Source organism: Ovis canadensis, chromosome 2 (assembly GCF_042477335.2).
Source record: "Ovis canadensis isolate MfBH-ARS-UI-01 breed Bighorn chromosome 2, ARS-UI_OviCan_v2, whole genome shotgun sequence".
NCBI lineage: Eukaryota > Metazoa > Chordata > Mammalia > Artiodactyla > Bovidae > Ovis > Ovis canadensis.
Genome location: NC_091246.1, coordinates 203,606,022 through 203,631,740, shown reverse-complemented (window position 1 = coordinate 203,631,740; position 25,719 = coordinate 203,606,022). Strand labels below are relative to the sequence as shown.

The window sequence follows — 25,719 nt, the reverse complement described above, 5'->3', positions numbered from 1 at the left end:
TTTTGCACACTGCTGCTGCTGCTACTAAGTCGCTTCAGTCATGTCCGACTCTGTGCGACCCCGTTTGCTCACAGGTGTATGAAAAAACTTTAAAAAGTCTATTCACATGATTTGAATATTCATAATTGGCTAAAATGTAAGAAGTAGAGCAGTACAAGTTAATCCATTTAGAGTTAGCTCTTCATTGTTTAGCTTGTTCAAGTAAAGTGTGAAACTGTTTACCTTTAAGCATTTTCTTTTTCAATTAGGTAATTAAAGATGCAATTCTTGCCTATACACAATGTGAACGAATTAATTGGGTAAGAGAGTGGCCTGGACAAACAGTTCTCTGTGTATCTCAAACCTTTTGGACATTAGAAGTACAAACAGCTATTGCAGAAGGACAAGAGGTAGGTTTTTATTACCCCGAGGTTTTTCAACATTTCTTTAATAGTGATTATTGCCAAAATACAATTATTCTAAAAAATTAAGACCATCTACCCAAAAGCCAAGGATCCTGGAGCCTCAATCTTGTTATTATATACATTTTTATGCTTTCAAAAATAGTGATAATAGGACAAAGAAACTTCCTGAACTTAGAAGGATTAGGAAGAATTACATAATATAATTCTCTTTTATGCCCTCAATAAAACTACACTATGAAGTATGTTGTGCTAAGTTGCTTCAGTCATGTCTGACTCTTTGCAACCCTATGGACTGTAGCCCGCCAGGCTCCTCTGTCTATGGGATTCTCCAGACAAGAATACTGGAGGGAGTTGCCATTTCCTACTTCAGGGGATCATATACCCATGTGAATGCAGAGTTCCAAAGAATAGCAAGGAGAGATAAGAAAGCCTTTCTCAGCAATCAAGGCAAAGAAATAGAGGAAAACAACAGAATGGGAAAGACTAGAGATCTCTTCAAGAAAATTGGAGCTACCAAGGGAATATTTCATGCAAAGATGGGCTTGATAAAGGACAGAAATGGTATGGACCTAACAGAAGCAGAAGATATTAAAAAGAGGTGGCAACAATACACAGAAGAACTGTACAAAAAAGATCATGACCCAGATAATCACGATGGTGTGATCACTCACCTAGAGCCAGACATCCTGGAATGTGAAGTCAAGTGGGCCTTAGAAAGCATCACTACGAACAAAGCTAGTGGAGGTGATAGAATTCCAGTTGAGCTATTTCAAATCCTGAAAGATGATGCTGTGAAAGTGCTGCCCTCAATATGCCAGCAAGTTTGGAAAACTCAGCAGTGGCCACAGGACTGCAAAAGGTCAGTTTTCATTCCAATCCCAAAGAAAGGCAATGCCAAAGAATGCTCAAACTACCGCATAATTGCACTCATCTCACACAGTAGTAAGTGAGTCAGTCAATCAGTTCAGTCCCTCAGTTGTGTCCGACTCTTTGCGACCCCATGAATTGCAGCATGCCAGGCCTCCCTGTCCATCACCCCAACTCCCAGAGTTCACCCAAACTCTTGTCCATCAAGTCGGTGATGCCATCCAGCCATCTCATCCTCTGTCGTCCCCTTCTCATCCTGCCCCTAATCCCTCCCAGCATCAGAGTCTTTTCCAGTGAGTCAGCTCGTTGCATGAGGTGGCTAAAGTATTGGAGTTTCAGCTTTAGCATCAGTCCTTCCAAAGAACACCCAGAATTGATCTCCTTTAGGATGGACTGGTTGGATCTCCTTGCAGTCCAAGGGACTCACAAGAGTCTTCTCCAACACCACAGTTCAAAAGCATCAATTCTTCAGCACTCAGATTTTTTCACAGTCCAACTCTCACATCCATACATGACCACTGGAAAAACCATAGCCTTGACTAGACGGACCTTTGTTGGCAGAGTAATGTCTCTGCTTTTGAATAGCTATCTAAGTTGGTCATAACTTTTTCCAAGGAGTAAGTATCTTTTAATTTCATGGCTGTAATCACACTAGCAAAGTAATGCTCAAAATTCTCCAAGCCAGGCTTCAGCAATACATGAACTGTGAATTTCCAGATGTTCAAGCTGGTTTTAGAAAAAGCAGAGCAACCAGAGATCAAATTGCCAAGATCCGCTGGATCATCGAAAAAGCAAGAGACTTCCAGAGAAAACATCTATTTCTGCTTTATTGACTATGCTAAGGCCTTTAACTGTATGGATCACAATAAACTGTGGAAAATTCTGAAAGAGATGGGAATACCACACCACCTGACCTGCTTCCTGAGAAACCTGTATGCAGGTCAGAAAGCAACAGTTAGAACTGGACATGGAACAACAGACTGGTTCCAAATAGGAAAAGGAGTACGTCAAGGCTGTATATTGTCACCCTGCTTATTTAACTTATATGCAGAGTACATCATGAGAAACGCTGGGCTGGAAGAAGCACAAGCTGGAATTAAGATTCCCGGGAGAAATATCAATAACTTCAGATATGCAGATGACACCGCCCTTATGGCAGAAAGTGAAAGAGGAGAGTGAAAAAGTTGGCTTAAAGCTCAACATTCAGAAAACGAAGATCATGGCATCTGGTCCCATCACTTCATGGCAAACAGATGGGGAAACAGTGGAAACAGTGTCAGACTTTATTTTTCTGAGCTCCAAAATCACTGCAGATGGTGACTGCAGCCATGAAATTAAAAGACACTTACTCTTTGGAAGGAAAGTTATGACCAACCTAGATAGCATATTGAAAAGCAGAGACATTACTTTGCCAACAAAGGTCCGTCTAGTCAAGGCTATGGTTTTTCCAGTGGTCATGTATAGATGTGAGAGTTGGACTGTGAAGAAAGCTGAGTGCTGAAGAATTGATGCTTTTGAACTGTGGTGTTGGAGAAGACTCTTGAGAGTCCCTTGGACTGCAAGGAGATCCTGGGAAGCCCTATGAAGAGAAGATATTAATTGACTTGTTTTGACTATTTTTATTTTTTCTATTATTTTTTAGTTAATATTTTGAGTAAAGCTTGTTTTTAGTTATTCTAGAAGATATATGAATTTACTATTATTAATTGAATTGCTATTATTAATTAAAAACAGAAACTGCATTCAGTGCAGCATTCTTATCCTTAAAGTAGGATTTCAAGCAGATCAACTTTCACTTGACTGATGGGCCAATCAGCATCCAGCAATTGCAAATGTTGTTTAAAACCATGAATTTTAAACATGTTTTTTTACGTAGAGTTTGGCCTTATTGTCTGTATGGTATTGGGGAACACTGAATGTTGGGTTTGAGAGTCTTGTATTCCTTGTAAGCAAGCAGATGTCATAGAGGAACAAGCTGAGTAACACATGCTTAGTTCATTCCAACTTACCACTTCTCCTCTGGGAAAGAATAAAGATGTGGGGCAGGAAATCAGGGATTTTAGGGGAAAAAGTCTTTCTTCATGGAAATCAAAGCACGGGGATAAGGGTTTCTCTTACTGCAATAAGCCCTTGGATACTCCTGGACTCTTGGCTCTCTGTCTCCATGTGCATTTTTCTTTTTTCCCCAATGAGTCCAGAAACTTCATTTTGTCTTCTCATTGTGAAGCTACCATTCAGCCACCTCCCCACACAAAGGGATTCCTCCATTGCCAGTGTGGGTTACTGGGGATACGTGTAGCCTTCTGGTTCTTACTCCTTGCTGGCCCCAAACCACCAGGACAGCTTTTTCATTCATTGTTGTGGGAAATAGAGGGGACAAAGAAACAAGTTTGTTGTGAGCAAACTGGGCAAATTCACGGGCATCTTCCATGTTTCTTCAGTTTAAATGTGGTGTTAATTAAACTGCACCCGTCTGCCAAAACCATATTTTTCTCTGGTAAGAATAGGTAGGAGTTGAAGTAGAGGATTTAAGTGTAAACCTTTCTTGTTTCTACTTACCTCCCAAGCATAATTTGAATCTCAAGAGACACACAGTTCAAGTCATTCCATTTCAATGTGTCCTCTCCTCAAAAATGCTGCTGCTGCTGCTGCTAAGTCGCTTCAGTCGTGTCCAACTCTGTGTGACCCCATAGATGGCAGCCCACCAGGCTCCCCCATCCCTGGGATTCTCCAGGCAGGAACACTGGAGTGGGTTGCCATTTTCTCCAATGCATGAAAGTGAAAAGTGAAACTATCTGCCTGCAATTCTTACCATATCGTATAAAGATACAAATAGTTTCCCCCCCCACACCTTGGTTTACATCAGTATCCACTGATACTGAGATGGGGTTATTTATTCACTCATTTATTAGTTTACTCCATTTTTTCTATCACTTAATATGGTACACCTATAGAACTATTCACACAGAAAGACAAACGGAGAATCCATGCCTTGAGTGACTGTTATTCCAGGGGAACTCAGCTTCATAGATGTAGGTCCTCTAAAGCTGTAATTTAGTGGGATTTAGAGAGTCTTTGCTGTTGCTTGCTAGATTGTTCTCTTCTGTTGTATTTTGTGGTGTTTTACATAGCTAAATTTCATGGAATGAAATTAAGCTTTGTATGTGTCCTCAAAAATTCTTTTCTTTTTCCTCTGCTTGTGAATACTCTGCATCAATATGCCCTTCATCTGCTCCTGTGTGCCTTGTCCCTGTCACATCGCATGCATATTTGGTTTATTTAAGTTCTGTAGCAGCATCAGGAGGGGCACATATTTTAGTATTTGAAAGCACTGATGATTTAAGGAAATTTAATATGTAGTTCTATCTTGGGAGGATAGCATATGTTTTTGTGTTTTATGTGTTGATAACTTTTTCCTTAATTAATATGTGGTTCACATCTGAAACCGATGACTTTACTTGAGTAGCTGGAGACTTCTTGGCAGCCTCAGAGAAGACTAGGCATTTCCACTCGCTGCAGACACCCCAAGTTGTCTAGAGCTTAATGCTATAATGGCACCTTGTTGTACGTCCTGCTCCCAGAGGACCTGTTCCCCTCAGGATCCATTTCCATTTATTTATTCAAAGAATATTGACTGTGGAACTAGTCAGTATGAGGCATTAGAGGGGCTAAAAATGCATGAAGTAATCAAAACTTGGATTATTGAAAATATGTATATGATTTTGAGTAAATGTATCATTGTGCATATCACCAATTCAATGGACATGAGTTTGAGCAAGCTCCAGGAGTTGGTGATAGTCAGGGAAGCCTGGTGTGCTGCAGTCCATGGGATCGGAAAGAGCCAGACATGACTGAGTAACTGAACTGAACTGAGGTATGATAAAAATATTTTATTCCAGACCAGATTTATTTTGGCAGATTATATAATAGTAGTTATTTTTAGATTCATTAGTTTACTGTACAGAACAGTTTACAATGGAGAAAATATAACAAAAACAATTTGGTATCATGATTTATTCAATTTAGCCAATCTGAATTCTCATTGATTCATATGATACAGTTCCTAAAAAACTTAATTTATCCCAGTTTGAAGCTAAATTTTAGTCCTAAGTCTGGCTTTTCCAGTAAAGTAAAAATATATTCTGCTAATGTAAATAGTTAATTCTTGTTGTTCAGTCGCTAAGTCGTGTCTGTGATGTAATGGACTGCACCACACCAGTCTTCCCTGTCCTTCACTGTCTCCTGGAGTTGGCTCAAACTCATGTGCGTTGAGTCAGTGATGCCATCCAGCCATCTCGTCCTGTGTCGCTGCCTTCTCCTCCTGCCCTCAGTCCTTCCCAGCATCAAATCCTACTCAGAAGCTTTTGGTACTCACAGCGCCCTGTGAGTACTAGAAGGACTCATGGGATCTAAGATAGAGCATTTGGAGTTAGGATCTCTGTTCATCACTCTTGCAGTTTCTCTTTTGTTGTCTGTTTTTCATCTCTGCTGGTCTCTATGGGCTTTATTCTGCAGTGAGGGTGGAGGCTTTCAGTAACTTCAGATTGGTGTACTCAGAGTCTTCCAAGTCTTGTGGAAAGCACTTTTCTTCCTATCAGTATAGTAGTCCTTGGAAAGAATTGTGATTTGCTCTGGCTAGTCACACATTCCCTCCTTCATGTTGCTTTGGAGATGGGACAATATGATTGACAGCTCACCCCAACCACAGAACATACAGGCCTGAAAAGCAGAAAGGGAAGGATGTTGGATAGCCACAGACCATGTATGTTTACTTTGTCTGGCCTGATTGAGATTGTTCACCTAATTTATTTTTCTTGTTCAGTTGCTAAGTCATCTTCGACTCTGGGACCTCATAGACTGTAGCATTCCAGGCTCCTCTATCCTCCACTATCTCCTGGAGTTTGCTCAGATTCATGTTCACTGGGTCAGTGATGTTATCTAACCATCTTATCCTGTGCTGCCTCTTTCTCCTTTTGCCTTCAGTCTTCCCCACTGAAAGATTTTTCAATTGAAAGATCGTTGCCATTGAAAACCTAATACCTTTGTAGTAAAAAGAAATTGATTATTTTTAAGCTATGTAGTATTTCAAGTTATGATAAAAATACTTACTATACTCTGTATGTGTGCTAGGTCAACAAATTTTTGTTCAAAGGGATTCTGACCACACTGAGTAATTATATCTTATTTTCTTTCAGGCCCTTGAGGAATATTTGGAAAGATGTAACAAGCAAATTGATGATATTGTCACCTTGGTTCGTGGCAAATTGTCCAAGCAAAATCGTGTTACTCTGGGAGCCCTTGTGGTGCTGGATGTCCATGCTAGAGATGTTCTCACAACACTTGTTAAAAAGAAAGTTAATGATGACTCGGACTTTGAGTGGTTAAGTCAGCTTAGGTACTATTGGCAAGTAAGTAATATTACTGAACGTTATTACACAGCAATTTCAGGTCACAACTGTTTAATTTGTACTTGCTAGCTCACATCGGTGATAGTATTGGTAATATAGGATTTTTCTTGCTGATGGCTAACTATACCCAAACAAGCCTTCACCACATTGAAGAGTAAGGCAGCCAAAAACTGTATGTCATGGGTAGGAAAACTATGTGTGTATCTATATCCAAATATATAGTTACATAGAAATAAATATTCACATATAGACACACACAAACTGTGAGGAATTATAAAAACTTACTCAGTTGAAATTAGTCATTATGCTTGCTGAATCTGCAAAATGTTGAAGCTAATCAGTTTAAATTTTTTTTTGATTCCTGATACATCTAAAGAATGTACAAATCAGAATGTTGTAGTCTGATTTAGTCATTACACTTTTCTCGTATTGATCAGTTGAAGGAACCTGAAATATGATCTGGAGGAAGGCTTTTATCAGCGGATCTGGGTGGCTGGTGATGGCGGTCACCATCAGGGAAGCGGGAGGAGCAGAGTACAGTGAACAAGGGTCGGCCTGTTGAGAGTGGGAAGAGAGAGCTGATGATTGGAGATACAGACTCGAAATTTCTCGTCATAGTCACTTTTGTGAAAGGTTTTGGGGATGTATGGAGTGGAAGGAGAAGAGCTAAAAGAACCAGAACCCTGGAACACTATATGAGGCTGTGTGCATAGTGGTTAGGAGTTCAGACTGTGGAATCATAGTTTCTAATGCTACATCTTCCCCTTACCAGTTGTGTGACTTTGGCAAGTTAAGTTGCTCTCTTCAGGCGCCAGCTTCCTTAGATATAAAATGGTGATGATGATAATACTCTATAGTGAAAACTCGTGGAATAAATGATTGAAAATATAGAAGAATAATGAACTATCTAAAAGAATAATTAAGAAAGCTGCTGCTGCTGCTGCTGCTAAGTCGCTTCATTCGTGTCTGACTCTGTGCGAACCCATAGATGGCAGTCCACCAGGCTCCCCCATCCCTGGGATTCTCCAGGCAAAAACGCTGGAGTGGGTTGTCATTTCCTTCTCCAATGCATGAAAGTGGAAGGTGAAAGTGAAGTTGCTCAGTTGTGTCCGACTCTTAGCGACCCCATGGACTGCAGCCTACCAGGCTCCTCTGTCCATGGGATTTTCCAGGCAAGAGTACTGGAGTGGGTTGCCATTGATCCCATTTATAATTGCTCAAAAAAAAACAAAAAGAAAAATACCTAGGAATAAATTTAACCAAAAAAAGTGAGGCCCTATAAACTGAAAACTATAAGACACTAATGAAAGAAATTTAAGACATGAATAAAGGGAAAGATCTGTGTTCATGGATTGGAAGGATTAACATTATTAAAAGGTCCATACTTCTCAAAGCAATCTACAGATTTAATACAATTTCTATCAAAATTCCACTGGCATATTTCACAAAAAACAGAACAATCCTAATATTTTTATGGAAACAGGAAAAACCCCAAATAGAAAAGCAGTCTTGAGAAAGAGCAAAGCTGGAAGCATCACATTTCCTGATTTCAAGTTATATTACAAAGCTAAAGTAATAAATGAAGCTAAAGCTGAAGTAATAAAACCAGTATGGTATTGCCATAAAAACAGACACATAGATCATTAGAACAAAACAGAGTCTAGAAATAAATCTACATTTGTATGGTAATTTATGACAAAGGAACCAAGAATATAAAATGTGGAAAGGACAATCTCTTTAATAAATGGTATTGGGAAAACTGGAAAACCACATGCAAAAGAATGAAGTAGGACTGTTATCTTACATCATACCTCAAAATTAATTCAAAATTGATTAAAGAATTGAGTGTAAGACCTGAAACCATAAAACTCTTAGAGAGGTAAGCACCTTGACTTTGGTAATAGGGATTTTTTTTTTTAATTTGACACCCAAATCAAAGGCAACAAAAGCAAACAAACAAACAAAAAAAAACCCAAAAAACCACACACAAGTGAGACTACATCAAACTAAAGGCCTTTTGTACATCAAGGAAGACCATCAACAGAAGGAGAAGGCAACCTACTGAATAGGAGAAAATATTTTCAAATTATATATCTGATAAGAGGTTAAATCCAATATAAAGAACACATACCATGGGATCTCACTTATATGTGGAATCTAAAAATCAAAAGAAAATAAAACAAAGAACAACACGAAACAAGCTGATAAAGAAAACAAACTGGGGGTTCCCAAAGGCTGGGGGTGTGGGTTGAGAGGTGAGAGAAAGGGGTGAAGGGAGTCAAAAGGTTCAAACTTCCAAGTACAAAACAAGTAATTCATGGGGATATAATATACAGCATGACAACAATAGTTAATAATGCTGTTTTGTATGCTTGAAAGTTGCTAAGAGTAGATCTTCAAAGGTCTCACAGGAAAAAATTCTGTTACTATGTATGATGATAAATGTTGATTTATTATGATGATCATTTTGTAATAAATGTAAAATGAATCATTATGTTATGTACCTAAAGCTAATATAATATTGTATGTCAATTATACCTTAATAAAGTAGTGTTAGCAAACTTAAAGAAAATATGAGAAAGAACAAATATATTTTCCAAAGTTCTATGGGAAAAATTGAGGCCAGCGACTTCAAATCTTATCCAAGGAAATTAGATGTCGAATTGTTCTACTGAATTAAATGATGTCTGAAAAGTGAATTTTAAAGATATTGTTTATAGTATGGCTATTATTTATTAAAGAGCTTGAGATTTCATAGTATTTTAACTTTACAGTTTAAGCTAACTTCATTTTATCTGATTTATATTAGGAAAATAATTTAGAAACAAAGATGATCAATGCTGGCTTACGATATGGATATGAATATCTGGGCAATTCCCCTAGGCTGGTTATTACTCCACTCACAGACAGATGTTACAGGTAAACTCATTAATTTAAAGATCTAATTGGAAAAAAACTTTCACTCATCTCTAGATCATTTAATTTTTTTAAGGACCAAAATATATCCTCTGTTATCTTTTCTGGACTATTAATTCTTTTCTCAACTTGACTTCAATTTCTTTCTCTGCTGACTTCTTCCTCTCGGCTCTAGACCTCTCAGCCCTAAGTATTATTGGGCAGTGCTATTGCTTTTTTACATTGTTAGTTTCTCCTTCCTTCTTGAAAGTTTTTGACTGTTCTTTGGATCATTTGAGGCATCCTGTTTCGTCCCTTGAATTGTATTTTCATGGAGTGCTTTGTGTCATGCTTCGTGGTTTCCTGAATGTTCTCATCTACTCTTAGACTTTTTAAAAAACTTATTTATTTATGTATTTGGCTGCACATGGTCTTAGTTGTGGTACGTGGGAGGCTTGATCTTTGTTGTGATATGAGAACTCTTAGTTGTGGCATGTGGGATCTAGTTCCCTAACCAGGAATTGAACCCAGGTCTATCTGCATTGAGAGCTCGGAGTTAGCCACTCGACCACCAGGGAAGTCTCTACTCTTTAGGCTTTAACAGCTTGCATCCTGAAGATCCCCAAACCAGTGCCTCCAGCCAAGGCCTCTCTCCTGTAAGGTTTCACCACACACATACTGGTAGATATCTCCATTATATATCTCATAGGTATTTGCATGTACATTATTTTCTGTTTTCCTTCTGAATAATAAAAGACCTTTATTTTTAACTTCCAGTTTCCATTCACCATATTCCAGATTTGTTAAATACTAAATTAAACTTCATTTTTTCATTTTCTTCCAACATAACTAGTTTATTGACTAAACTAGTTTCAGGATGCAAGCAGAAAGCAGTTTTATCCTTTTTTATCACTATTCTTTTAAACTTGCTCTATCAAATATTATCCCCATTTATGGATAAAATCTAGGATACTCTACTCTTTCTCGGATATTCCCTACTCTTTCTGGTGACTCTAATATATTAATAAATAGAGTTATTCTTTTCAGATGTTAAAAGTCCATTTAGGTATAAAATCAGTTAATATTTTTCATCCGATTTAAAACATCCCTTCCTCCCAGTTCAAGCTTGACTCAAGCTTGTGGCCTGCATTTGGGAAGGTATTGATAAATGTGGTCAACCTTTTGTCATTATTATCCCTATCCATTGCGCCCTCCCCTCAGTAGCCCTTCTTTTGGCTTCTCCAGTGTTGAAAGTCGATAGAGGAGAGGTGAAGGAAAGGAAGAGGTCGGTTTACAGGTGACAGGTGTCTGGGGTGACAACTATCTTTTGCTATCTAGTGCCCTCCATGATGGCACAAGTTCAGATGTTCCAGATGTCCCAAGGGATGTTTATGTGGATTTGGGAAAGCCCTCAGTCACCTGATTGTCCCACCTGTGGAAAATGCTTTCTCTGGCTGGCTGCTGGTGACTTTTGCTTCAGCCTCTACTGAGGTCGACTACACACAGACCCTCTTCCTGGGGTCTTCTCTGATTCTACGTGGGTCTACTGCACCTGGGCCCGCTCAGCTTAACTCAAGGCTGGCTCCCTACCAGTGGGATCTAGATCTTGTCAGATAATGCACATGTGTTTTGCCATCAGTAAGAGTGCATCTTTCTTACTGTCCCTGTTTTCTCCTACTCTGCCATCAGCAGAAACTGCAGGCATCCTCTTGACTAAATATTTTAAAGCTCCCAGCTTGGGGGTTTAGTTAAATCCTAATACAAGCTGATCTCTATTTATATACTGTTACACATTTTTACAACTAATATGTAGGTGAGTGAAGTGAGTGGGTGAAGTCCCTCAGTCGTGTCCGACTCTTTGCGACCCCATGGACTGTAGCCTACCAGGCTTCTCAGTCCATGGGATTTTCCAGGCAAGAGTACTGGAGTGGGTTGCCATTTCCTTCTCCAGGGGATCTTCCCAACAAAGGGTTTGAACCCGGGTCTCCCACAATGTAGGCAAATGCTTTACCCTCTGAGCCACCAGGGAAGCGTAGGTAGATTTGCCAAAAATTTTATCATCATCTTTACTCACCAGGCTTTTTCCTTTGTCTAATTTTTGGTTTAATTTTTCTCCTTCTGAAGCAATAGCTTTTAGTTATTGTTTAAGTGAGGCTCTGCAAGTAGTGAGCTATACCAGTATTTATCTAAAAATGCCGCTTTGTTTAGTTGCTCAGTTGTGTCCGACTCTTTGTGACCCCATGGACTGCAGCACGCCAGGCTTCCCTGTCCTTCACCATCTCCCAGAGTTTTCTCAGACTCATGTCCATTGAGTTGGTGATGCCACCCAACCATCTCATCCTCTGTTGTCCCCTTCTTCTCCTGTCTTCAATCTTTCCCAGCATCAGGTTCTTTTCCAATGAGTCGGCTCTTAGTATTAGAGCTTCAACTTCAGCATCAGTCCTTCCAGTGAATATTCAGGACTGATTTCCTTCAGGATTGACTTGTTTGATCTCCTTGCAGTCCAAGGGACTCTCAAGAGTCTTCTCTAACACCACAGTTCAAAAGCATCAATTCTTTGGTGCTCAGCCTTCTTTATGGTCCAACTCTCACATAAATACATGACTACTGAAAACACCATAGCTTTGACTATATGGACCTTTGTTGGCAAAGTAATGTTTCTGCTATTTAATAGGTTTATTGTAGCTTTTAATATGCTGTCTAGGTTTGGTCATAACTTTTCTTCCAAGGAGTAAGCGTCTTTTAATTTCATGGCTGCAGTCACCATCTGCAGTGATTTTGGAGCCCAAGAAAATAGTCTGTCACTGTTTCTATTGTTTCCCCATCTCTTTGCCATGAAGTGATGGGAGCAGCTGCCATGATCTTAGTTTTCTGAATGTTGAGCTTTAAGGCAACTTTTTCGCTCTCCTCTTTCATCTTCATCAAGAGGCTCTTTAGTTCCTCTTTGCTTTCTGCCACAAGGGTGGTGTCATCTGCGTATCTGAGGTTATTGATATTTCTCCTGGCAATCTTGATTCCAGCTTCATCCAGCCCTGCATTTCGCATGATGTACTCTGCATATAAGTTAAAATGCCTCTTGCTCTTCTTTTTTTCTTGGTCTTCACTAGATTGTTGTTGTTCAGTCTCTCCGTTGTGTCCAACTCTTTGCTACCCCATGGACTGCAGCACACCAGACTTCCCTGTCCTTCACTGTCTCCCAGAGTTTGCTCAAACTCATCAGTTTAGTCGATGATGCCATCCAACCATCTCATCCTCCGTCACCCTCTTTTCCTCCTGCCCTAAATTTTTCTCAGCATCAGGGTCTTTTCCAATAGATTAGCTAAGTGTAAAACTGTAGATGAACAGTAATTTCCCCTCAGCTCTCCAAAGATATTATTCTACTGGCATTTATTGCTACTGCTGACTAGTCTATTATTCTAATTATTAGTTTTATTCCTTTATAAGTAACTTTCTCCTTCGTAGTTTTTAAGGTTTTCTCTTTATTATTGATGTTCACTGGATGTTATTAGATGTGAAGGAGTTTTTATATATCCTACTTGGGACTTTTTCTAGTTAATATCTTTTTCAATTCTAGCAAATTTTCAGCCATTGGTTTTAGAATTTTGCCTTTTCCCCTTTCTTTTCCTTCTTTTTTCTTATTGTTGGCCTCTCTCCCTGGATGATTTCCTCCTACTTATCTTCTAATGTGCATAATTCTGTTTCTGTATGTTTTCTCTGCTATTGGTTCTGTTCATTGAATTTTCAAAAGTTCAGAGATTGTTATTTTTCATTGCTAGATTTCCAGTTTCCTCTTTTAGAAGATTGACTTCTTTTTTTCTCACGATTGTCTGATGTCTATTGCTTTTTATTTAAAATCTTCCTAAACCACCAGAATACCAAAGAAGACAGAGTGCCATATATACAGTAGCCCTCTCAGACCATTGTCCAACTGCCTAATTGCCTTTGTCATTGCAAGTCTGATTCTTAATTTTGATCTCTCTTTCTGGTTTTAACTGTGAGCTCATTTTAGTAGGATTGTTTCCCCAGGTGGTCTTCCACTTCTCAATTGCGGAGGTGTCCATGTGGAACAGTTTTACATTTATCTCTGTGGAGGGCTCTAGGGTTTTCTCTGGTCCAGAACAAAATTTTAATGCTAATTTCTCAGTTTGGTTTCATATGCCTATCAGTAGCCAGTCCCTTCTCCAGCGGATCTTTCTGACTCAGGGATCAAACTGGGGTCTTGTGCATTGCAGGTGGATTCTTTGCCAGCTGAGCTACCAGGGAATGGAAATTTGATGGCACCCTTTATGAATGATGTCGATTTCTCACTGGGCACTGCATGGAGTATAAGCTTCCTGCCCCTTCATTGACAATCTTTGTCTCCTGAATAGGCTGCTGAAGTAATTTTAGTTTCCATTTACACCCAAGGCAACCTTTCAAATCTTCTGGGTTTAAACAGTGAATCCATTCCAGCTCCTCAGCTTGCTCAGTTCTAAGAACTTTTGTTTCTGTGTGGGTATAAATGCACTTGTATTTATTTACAAATTCCAAACCAATGTGCACCTCTACAACTTTAGCACCTAATTACTTTTCCAGCTATGCATTGTCTTTTCTTTGATAATTTGCTTTTCATTCTCTCAAAAATGGTTCTATATTTCCAAAGTTATCATTTGTTATGTAGCATTTCCATATGCTTGCAGTAGGTAATTGGATGGTTCAGGATCAACTGAATTCTCCAGAAGTCAGCATTGAATTTCAAAGGTGAGTTTGTTCTGATTTTGTCACATATACAGCTATTCAGAAGTAAAATATAAAACAAAGATTTTCATAGGTTAGTAGGAAGGAAGGAATTTTTGGTGAGGAAGTAGAAAATTTGGCTCTTGATTTAAATTTTTTTCTGAATGTATATAAAAATCACATTATTACACAAAGATTGTTTATTTCTTATATTTCAGAACCTTATTTGGAGCCCTTCATCTGCACCTTGGAGGAGCACCTGAGGGGCCAGCTGGCACTGGAAAGACTGAAACTACTAAAGATTTAGCCAAAGCTGTAGCCAAGCAATGTGTTGTTTTCAATTGCTCTGATGGGTTGGACTATCTGGCTCTAGGAAAATTCTTTAAGGTTTGAGTGTACTCCTCATTTATGATATGATAACTTCTCAGAAAGACTTTTTATAATGAAACATAATTTGATGCATATAAAAGACTTGCTGTAAGTAGAGTTATATCAAAAGCTTATTTGAGAAGGAGTTCTACCTCCCTCTCAGATAGTAAAGAATTCACCTGCAACATAGAAGACACTTTGCAAATTACAATTTAATGATTCTTTAATCCTAATTTTCAAAGATAACTCCAGAAAAAGTTAACATTGAAAAAATACTCGAATCATTTGTGTACCTATGACTGATTCGTGTTGATGTCTGGCAGAAACCAATGCCATAGTGTAAAGCAATTGTCCTGCAATTAAAAATAATGTTGATGTATGGCAAAACCAATACAATATTGTAAAGTTAAAAAAAAAAAATAATAAAATAAAATCTGAAAAAAAATAAATTAAAAAAAATTACTAGGCTATCCCACAGTATAAAAACATTATAAATAAAGAACAAATAAATGTGTTTTAGGATAAAAAAACTACTCACACTAACAAAACATAACAACCCTACCCTATGAGTAAACTATTCCTGACTGAAATATGGCCTAGTCATTTAATAAAATATTTGGAACATCAGAAGTTTCTATATTTGTGACACTGAAACAATTAGAATAATAGTAAAATAAAGGAAAATATTATAATAAGTAAAATATGAAGGAAACCTTTGAATGATCAGTAGCTATTTCAATCATCCTCTACCTCACTGTAATGCTTATTAAAGAAATAATCAGCAAATCTAAAAGATTCCCTGTGTACTTTAAATAGCCACTTTATTCCTAAATGTTTCAAGAAAATTCTGGTATGCACTAAGTTTTCAAATCTATATAATAATATTCTTAATTCTTTGATATAGATTCATATATTAAAATATTGTTTTGTTATTGATAAGTATTGATTATATGGACAATTTATATTAGGATCATGCTGAATAATAGGGGTACAGAATTAAAAAGACAGAGATCTTACTAGAACCTCACAATCTGTATAACTCTGAACACGTGAATTCATAAGCATTTTGTTCTCTGTGATTTCTAATCCTTTTATTATGTCATGTGTTAGATTTCTAAGTCTTAGAGTCTTCACTAAATAATGGAAATGTACTATTCTTTGACATGCATGGTGTTCATGTTTAATCCAGTGTGTTTGAATAGATGGAACTGTACACAAATCCAAGGTTAGCCACTATTAGATATGTGGCATTGTACTAAATACTTAGCATCTTATGTGACATAGCCTTAGTTTCCTTGTATAAAAGATATATATAAAGTGCCATGCATCATGTCCTGCATATTATAGGTGCCTAGTGAAATACACATACATACATATACAGTCTAGAGAATGTACATTCAGTAATCATTTTTGCATTTTTAAAGAATTTAATTTGAATTTGGACTCAGCTACTCAAGTCTGACTTTCTAGTTTTTACTATGACCAAATGGCACATAGTTACTTTTGAGGTAGCTGTAAGTTAGAATTGCAAGCTGGGGCCTCCGATGGTGTTAGCTGGTCATTAAGGTACTCAGGTTACAGGGTAATCTCATTGACAACAGGAGTCACCTTATTTAAAGGATTATTACAATCCATTCTATGGAGTCCATAAGGAAAAAGTGAATAAAATCAACTTGTAACTAAAAAATAAGAAAGGCTTTAAAATTATAGATATGCATCTAAAAGCCAAAAAATACACAGAGAAAGTAAAACAAAAATCAATTGGAAAAATTTTCAATTCATCAAACTCTTTATTCATGCAGAATAATGAATTGGTAATAAAAGAGTAAGCTGTCTTTAAAGATAAAGGTGAATAAGCAATTTCCTTGATAGGATATTAAATCTGTGAGGAGATGAGGTGAAAATACAACATTTCAATGTAATATTCAATCAGATAAAATTGAAAATTTTCATTACTCTTTTCTCCCAGGGACTATTATCTTGTGGTGCCTGGGCTTGCTTTGATGAGTTTAACAGAATTGATTTGGAAGTGCTGTCTGTGGTTGCTCAACAAATTCTTACTATCCAAAGAGGTAATGGACTAGTTTGTCTCTGAGTTGTGTGGAAACAGTAGAAATATAGGACATAATGAATGGCACGAGTCCCATTTATATGTGGAATTGCTAAATCATTTCATCCTTGATTACCCACAGGTATTAATGCAGGTGCTGATTTACTAGTGTTTGAAGGAACTGAATTAAAACTTGACCCCACGTGTGCTGTCTTTATAACAATGAACCCTGGATATGCTGGACGATCCGAACTGCCTGATAATCTAAAGGTACAGAAAAGGCAATTATATAATCTGTTTCCTTGTTGTGATTTACAAAGTTAATATATAAAAAGAACATGCTCTTCTTGAATTTTACATGAAACAGTTTTAGATGTTATATTTTAGACAACTGTTTTAGAAAAAATTTAAACCTTTGATTACCTTTAAAAAATATGCAATTTCTAGAACTTCTATTTTAAAACTGATGATAAGTATAAAAATTGGAAAACATAGGAACTATTGGAAAAGGTACCCATTCTACTGTTTACTATGTGGTATTCCTCAATATTAAATGTTGAAATCAGACAACTGTGAATACTGGGGGAAGGTCTGTTCATGTTAATATTATAATGCGGGCATTTTTCTATCTTTATGAACATTATTCAAACTGTAAATAAGTTTATTGAACTGTGTTTACAGTTTGAAATTTAGATTGTATCTAGTTTTCCTTCTTCATAGATAATACTGCAATGGGAAATGGGAAATTTTTGCTTAAAGCATTTGTCTATTTTAAGGTATTTCATTAGGAGATTCATAGGACCAAGAGCTGTGTTGCTGAATTGCCTTCTAACAGAGGTTGAAACAATTTACATCCTATATCAATTTTCAGTTCTCCTTAATACGTAGCACTGTTTGTTTTCTTGTAAGAACAAAATAGCTAATTGACTAGACTAGAATCTTCATTAAAAAAAAAACACAACTTTGATTATTACTGAAATATGACCTTTCCCCCATTTCTTTGTTAGACCTTTTATATCCTTTTCTGGTGAACTGCAAGTTTATGGCTAGTGCATGGAGAAAAAAGGGTAAATAATAATACAGTGGTAATTGCAGATCCAAAACCAAGTTTTCTGACTCTAAATCCTACATTCCTTCCATTATTCACATTTTTAGAATGACAGCTTCTTAGATGAGGTGAGGTATTTTTCTTTTCCACCAGAAAAACTTTTGATTGGACCAACTGCTGCCAAGAATTTTTGTGGTATTTCTATTCCTTGCACTTTTCTTTGCTTGATGTGATGTTTTAGTACTTTGCCTTTGTGAAGGAAGGCATAATTTAAAAATGGAAATTGGTAAATCCTCCTTCATCTAAGAAGCATTTTGTGACTTTTTATTCCAATATACATTTGGAAAAAATATACATTCCAATATACATTGGAAAAAAGCAAAATGGCTGTTTGAGGAAGCCTTACAAAAAGCTGTGAAAAGAAGAGAAGCGAAAAGCAAAGGAGAAAAGGAAAGATATACCCATCTGAATGCAGAGTTCCAAAGAATAGCAAGGAGAGATAAGAAAGCCTTCCTTAGCTATCAATGCAAAGAAATAGAGGAAAACAACAGAATGGGAAACACTGGAGATCTATTCAAGAAAATTAGAGCTACCAAGGGAACATTTCATGCAAAGATGGGTTCAATAAAGGACAGAAATGGTATGGACCTAACAGAAGCAGAAGATATTAAGAAGAGGCGGCATGAATATACAGAAGAACTGTATAAAAAAGATCTTCACAGCCCAGATAATCACAATGGTGTGATCACTCACCTAGAGCCAGACATCCTGGAATGTGAAGTCAAGTGGGCCTTAGGAAGCATCACTATGAACAAAGCTAGTGGAGGTGATGGCATTCCAGTTGAGCTATTTCAAATCCTGAAAGATGATGTGTGAAAGTGCTGCACTCAACATGTCAGCAAATTTGGAAAACTCAGCAGTGGCCACAGGACTGGAAAAAGTCAGTTTTCATTCCAATCCCAAAGAAAGGCAATGCCAAAGAATGCTCAAACTACCACACATTAGTAATGCACTCATCTCACACATTAGTAATGTATTGCTCAAAATTCTCCAAGCCAGGCTTCAGCAATACATGAACCATGAACGTCCAGATGTTCAAGCTGGTTTTAGAAAAGGCAGAGAAACAGAGATCAAATTGCCAACATCCACTGGATCATCGAAAAAGCAAGAGAGTTCCAGAGAAAACATCTATTTCTGCTTTATTGACTATGCCAAAGCCTTTGACTGTGTGGATCGCAATAAACTGTGGAAAATTCTGAAAGAGATGGGAATATCAGACCACCTGACCTGCCTCCTGAGAAACCTGTATGCAGGTCTGGAAGCAACAGTTAAAACTGGACATGGAAGAACAGACTAGTTCCAAATAGGAAAAGGAGTACGTCAAGGCTGTATATTGTCACCCTGCTTATTTAACTTCTATGCAGAGTACATCATGAGAAACGCTGGGCTGGAGGAAGCACAAGCTGGAATCAAGATTGTCGGGAGAAATATCAATAACTTCAGATATGCAGATGACGCCACCCATATGGCAGAAAGTGAAGAGGAACTAAAGAGCCTGTTGATGAAAGTGAAAGAGGAGAGTGAAAAAGTTGGCTTAAAGCTCAACATTCAGAAAACTAAAATCATGGCATCTGGTCCCATCACTTCATGGCAAATAGACATGGAAACAGTGACTGACTTTATTTTTCTGGGCTCAAAACTCACTGCAGATGGTGATTGCAGCCATGAAATTAAAAGACGCCTACTCCTTGGAAGGAAAGTTATGACCAACCTAGACAGCATATTAAAAAGCAGAGACATTACTTTGTCAACAAAGTCATGTATGGATGTGAGAGTTGGACTATAAAGAAAGCTGAACGTGGAAGAATTGATGCTTTTGAACTGTGGTGTTGGAAAAGACTTTTGAGAGTCCCTTGGACTGCAAGAAGATCCAACCAGTCCAACCTAAAGGAAATCAGTCCTGAATATTCATTGGAAGGACTAATGCTGAAGCTGAAAACTCCAATACTTTGGCCACCTGACGCAAAGAGCTGACTCATTGGAAAAGACCCTGATGTTGGGAAAGATTGAGGGCAGGAGGAGAAGGGACTTCAGAGGATGAGATGGTTGGATGGCATCACCGACTCAATGGACATGAGTTTGGATAGACTCCGGGAGTTGTTGATGGACAGGGAGGCCTGGCGTGCTGTCGTTCAACTGGTCGCAAAGAGTCAGACACGATTGAGTGACTGAACTGAACTGATGCATTTGGAAAGCTCTTTTGGTCTAATTTTTTTATTCACTCTTGGTTTTCTTTTATTCGGTAGGATTGATCTGAATACATAAGTATTCGTAAAGGCAAAATATCTGTGAGCAGTTAATCAGTAAAAAACGGGGGCCATCATGGGTTGAGTCTGTTAATGCCCTGTGTGGACTCCTCCACGTTTTATTTATTGTGCATGTTGAAACAGTGGTGCTTGGAGTAGTTTCTTTCTGTTTTAGGTCAAAAGCTGTTCTCAAATTCTAATAGCTTTTTGTTGTTTTCATTCCTTTTGTGCAGTCTACTTGGTTGGTTAGAGCTGCTATAAAACATCTCTTTTCAAGTACATCTGGAAGTCCCTAACAATTTGGAAAAATGTCTTAGCCTGAAATAAAAGATATATAGATAAAAATATATGGGCTTCCCAGATGGCACTAATGATAAAGAGTCCATCTGCCAATGCAGAAGAAGCAAGAGACACAGGTTCGATCCCTGAGTTGGGAAGATCTCCTGGAGTAGGAAATGGCACCCTACTCCAGTATTCTTGCCTGGAAAATTCCATGGATTGAGGAGCCTGGCAGGCTATAGCCCATGGGCCTGCAGAGTGTCAGACATTATTGAGTGTCTGAAAACTATCTATTTAAAGCCTTCTGAGACCCAGAAAGTGTTTTCATGTCTTCAGGATCATCCTTGAAGCTTCCCTCTTCTTCACCCAGCGATTTCAGTCAGTTACCAAAACCAGTCTTGTAACTCCTGCTGTTCCTGGCCAGTGCTATGGCCATGCCTTGCTCCCACTCCTCTTCAGTATTCTCTTACATGTCTTACTGCAGTGGTTCACCTACCACCGTTGTGGTAGCTCTTTCTCTCTATATATATGATGTGTATATGTCTCACATATTCTTAAACACACACACATATATATATATGTATGTATATAACATATTCTTATTCCAGTCATCAGCTTATGGACACTTGGGTTGTTTCCATGTCTTGGCTCTTGTAAATAGTGCTGCTGTGAACATTGGGGTGCATTTATCTTCTCAAATTAGAATTTTTGTTTATTTCCCCCAGCTGTATGCCCAGGAGTTGGATTGCTGGAGCATATGGCAACTCTTTTTAGTTTATGGAATACCTCTATATAGTTTTCTGTGGTGGCTGCACAAATTTACATTCCCACCAACCTTGAAGGAGGGTTCCCTTTTCTCCACACCCTCTCCAGCTTTTATTATTTGTAGACCTTTATATGATGATCATTCTGACCACTGTGAGGGGATACTGCGCTGTAGTTTTGATTTGTATTTCTCTACTAATTAGAGAAGTTGAGCATCTTTTGAGATGCCTATTGGCCATATGCATGTGTACTTTGGAGAAATATTTATTTAGGTCTTCTGCTCATTTTTTGATTGGGTTATTTGCTTTTTTGCTGTTGAGTTACATGAGATGTTTCTATATTTTGGAAATTAAGCTCCTGTTGGTTGCATTGTTTGCAAATATTTTCTCCCAGTTTATTGGTTGTCTTTTCATTTTGTTTATGATTTCCTTTGCTGAGCAAAAATGTTTAAGTTTGATTATTCCCTTTTGTTCATTTTTGCCTTTATTTCCATTGCCTTGGGAGACTAAGAAAATATTGGTACAATTTATGTCACAGAATGTTTTGCCTGTGTTTTCTTCTAGGAGTTCTATGGTATCTGTCTTATATTTAAGTCTCTAAGCCATTTTGACTTTTTTTTCACTTTTGGTGTGTGTAAAATGGGAGGGAATGTTATGACTTCTTTGATTTACAAGTGGCTGTCTAACTTTTCCAATACCACTCGCTAAAGAGACTATCTTTTCTCTATTGTATATTCTTGCCTTCTTTGTCAAAGATTGACTGTAGGTGTGTGGGTTTACTTCTGGGCTCTCTATTTTGTTCCACTGATGTGTCTGTTTTTGTGTCAGTACCCTGCTATTTTGATTAATGGAGCCTTGTAGTATTGTCTGAAGTCTGGGTGGGTATGACTCCAGCTTTGTTCTTTTTCCTCAGGATTGCTTTGGCAATTCTGAGTCTTCTATGTTCAGTCACTAAGTCATGTCACACCCTTTGTGATATAAATTTTAGGATTTAGTTCTGTGGAAAATGTTATGAGTAATGTGATGGGGATCTCATTAAATTCATAGATTGCTTTGGGTAGTATGGAAAATAGGCATATTCTATATCTTCTGATGTCACAAAGTCAATAACATGATACATTGTGGCATCCAACTCTAAAGGCACAAGAAGAAGAAAATGCAAGTGAAACTGGGCTCAGTTCCGGTGACAGAGCCTGGCCTCTGTGACACAAGGTTACTCTGCGTGACAGAAGGCAGAAGTAGGGAGCTGAAGGACGTGTGAGCGTCTGGAGAGATTTGAGGGAGTCTGGTGTTCCAGGTAAACAAGAAGTCAGGGGTTCATTGAGGGTTTTGTCCTACAGTCAGGAGGATTTGCAAATGCTAACATTCTGATACATAGCTTTCCTCAGAGTAAGAGTGTGAAACACTCCATTAGTACAGAGAAAAAAAGTGAAATAGATCCTAAATCCTCCATTTCAATCAAGTAAAACCTAGCTCATTTCTGAACAAATCACAATATTATGAAATCTATTTCTAATTTCTAAAGGAAGAAATGGTAACAAGTTACTGCTTGAGATTTTGTTGTTGTTGTTCTTCCAAACATATAGTTCTTTGAAAGCCTCCTCTAGGAAGTATTTATAATTCCTTATGTATTGCCCTTCTTCTTCCACCCTATAGGGCAGAGTCAGTAGAATAATTATTCACAATTATTTATTTCTGCTGAGGTAAACATGGAGGGTAATGCTAACACTGATTACATGTACTGGAATTTATTCAAGCTCTGGCAGTTTACCTGGATCTATACTTTCCCGTTTTTGGTTTTTGGTTTTTTTTTTACACACAAGAAAGTATGCCATGGGGTAAGCCAGAATCCAAATTAATTTTTAAAGCACTAAATTACCCTTTCATTTCATGCAAGGATGCTCATGATAAAAGACAGAAATGGCAAGGACCTAACAGAAGCAGATGAGATTAAGAAGAGGTAGCAAGAATACACAGAAGAACTGTACAAAAAATATCTTAATGACCCAGATAACCACTATGGTTTGGTCACTTACTTAGAGCCGGACATACTGGAGTGTGAGGTCAAGCAGACTTTAGGAAGTGTTATTATGAACAAAGCTAGTGGAGGTGATGGAATTCTAGCTGAGCTATTTTAAATCCTAAAAGATGATACTGTTAAAAGGCTGCACTCAGTGTGTTAGCAAATTTGGAATACTCAGCACTGGCTATAGGACTGGGGAAGGTGAGTTATCATTCCGGCACCAAAGAAGGACAATGCCAGAGAATGTTCAAACTACCATACAGTTGTGTTCATTTCACATGCTAGCAACATAATGCTCAAAATCCTTCAAACTAGGCTTCAGCAAAATGTGAGCCGAGAACTTCCAGATGTACAAGCTGGGTTTACAAAAGGCAGAGGAAACAGAGATTAAATTGCCAACATTTGTTGGGTCATGGAGAAAGCAAGAGAATTCCAGAAAAACATCTAGTTCTGCTTCATTGGCTATGCTAAAGCCTTTGACTGTATAGATTACCACAAACTGTGGAAAATTCTTCAAGAAGTGGGAATACCAGACCTCCTTACATGTCTCTTGAGAAACCTGTATGCAGGTCAAGAAGCAACAGTTAGAACCAGACAGAACAACGGACTGGTTCAAAATTGGGAAAGGAGTATGAGAAGGTTATATATTGTCACCCTGCTTTTTTTTAACTTATATGTAGAGCACATCATGTGAAATACTGTGCTGGATGAAGCACAAGCTGAAATCAAGATTGCTGGGAGAAATACCAACAACCTCAGATATGTATCTGATGTCACTCTAATGGCAGAAAGTGAAGAGGAACTAAAGAGTCTCTTGATGAGGGTGAAAGAAGAGAGTGAAAAAACTGACTTAAAACTCAACATTCAAAAAACTAAGATCATGGCATCCTGTCCCATCACTTCATGGCAAATAGAAGGAAAAGGTGGAAGCAATGACAAGTTTTATTTTCTAGGGCTCCAAAATGACTGTGGACGATGACTGTGCCATGAAATTAAAAGACGCCTACTTCTTGGAAGGAAAGTTATGAAAAACCTCAGTCGCTCAGTCTTGTCCAACTCTTTGTGACCCCATGGACTGCAGCATGCCAGGCCTCCCTGTCTATAACCAACTCCTGGAGTTTACACAGACTCATGTCCATTGAGTCCATGATGCCATCCAACCATCTCATCTTCTGTCGTTCCCGTCTCCTGCCTTCAGTCTTTCCCAACATTAGGGTCTTTTCTAATGAGGCAGTTCTTCGCATCAGGTGGCCAAAGTATTGGAGTTTCAGCTTCTATATCAGTCCTTCCAATGAGTATTCAGGACTGATCTCCTTTAGGATGGACTGGTTGGATCTCCTTGCAGTCCAAGGGACTCTCAAGAGTCTTCTCCAACACCACAGTTCAAAAACATGAATTCTTTGGCACTCAACTTTCTATATAGTCTAACTCTCAGATCCATACATGACTACTGGAAAAACCATAGCTTTGACTAGATGGACCTTTGTTGGTAAAGTAATGTCTCTGCTTTTTAATGTGCTATATAGGAGAGTGAAGAAGTTGGCTTAAAACTCAACATTCAGAAAACTAAGATCATGGCATCCCGTCCCATCACTTCATGGCAAATAGATGGGAAACAGTGGAAACAGTGACAGACTTTATTTTGGGGGGCTCCAAAATCACTGTAGGTGGTGACTGCAGCCATGAAATTAAAAGACACTTGCTCCTTGGAAGAAAAGTTATGACCAACCTAGACAGCATGACAAACCTAGACAGCTTATTAAAAGGCAGAGACACCACCTTGCTCACAAAGGCCCCCTATAGTCAAAGGTATGGTTTCTCCAGTAGTTACGTATGGACGAATATGAAAATTGAACCATTAAGAAGGCAGAGTGCTGAAGAACTGATCCTTTTTAAATATGATGCTGGAGCAAACTCTTGACAGTCCCTTGGACAGCAAGGAGATCAAAACAGTCAATATCAAAGGAAATCAACCCTGAATATTCATTGGAAGGACTCTTGCTGAAGCTCCAATCTTTGACCACCTCATGCAAAGAGCCAACTCACTGGAAAAGACCCTGATGCTGAGAAAGACTGAAGGCAAAAGGAGAAGGGGAAGGCAGTGGATGAGTTGGTCAGATAGCATCACTGACTCAATGGACATGAAATTGGGCAAAATCTCGGAGATAATGGAGGACAGAGAAGGCTGGCATGCTACAGTCCATGGACTCACAAAGAGTTGGACATGACTTAGTGACTGAGCAACCACAGAAGAAAGTTTGTATCACCCTGACTTAGGCATTGACCAGCTAAATCACCAGTTCATTCATTCATTCTCTATTTTATTGATTAAAAAAAGTTGTTGAGAACCTACCCTTTAAAAGAGGTACCATCTTTACAGTAATTCTCTTGCATTTCCTCCCCCCAGGTATGTAGTAGTTTTAAGCACATGTTTAAGCATCTCTGTTACAAATTGTTTGTTCATGCTCTATACTTTTAATATTTTATTCTTTCCTTTCTTGAATGCTAAACTTATTGATAAAATAGCAGTGCTGAGACCTCTAGCTAGTAATTAATGTAATGCATTGGAACTATCTTGCTTGATGCAAGT

General features: G+C 38.2%; 1 protein-coding gene across 1 annotated transcript in view; it reads left to right on the top strand.

The window, feature by feature from the left end:
* DNAH7 (dynein axonemal heavy chain 7) overlaps positions 1–25,719 on the top strand; it is a 256,795-nt gene that overhangs the window by 95,927 nt on the left and 135,149 nt on the right. The window contains exons 22-27 of the mRNA XM_069574477.1: positions 249–389; positions 6,467–6,679; positions 9,489–9,598; positions 14,509–14,677; positions 16,629–16,731; positions 16,852–16,979. Of these exons, the coding sequence (XP_069430578.1) occupies positions 249–389; positions 6,467–6,679; positions 9,489–9,598; positions 14,509–14,677; positions 16,629–16,731; positions 16,852–16,979 (864 nt within the window). The remainder of the gene's footprint in view (positions 1–248; positions 390–6,466; positions 6,680–9,488; positions 9,599–14,508; positions 14,678–16,628; positions 16,732–16,851; positions 16,980–25,719) is intronic.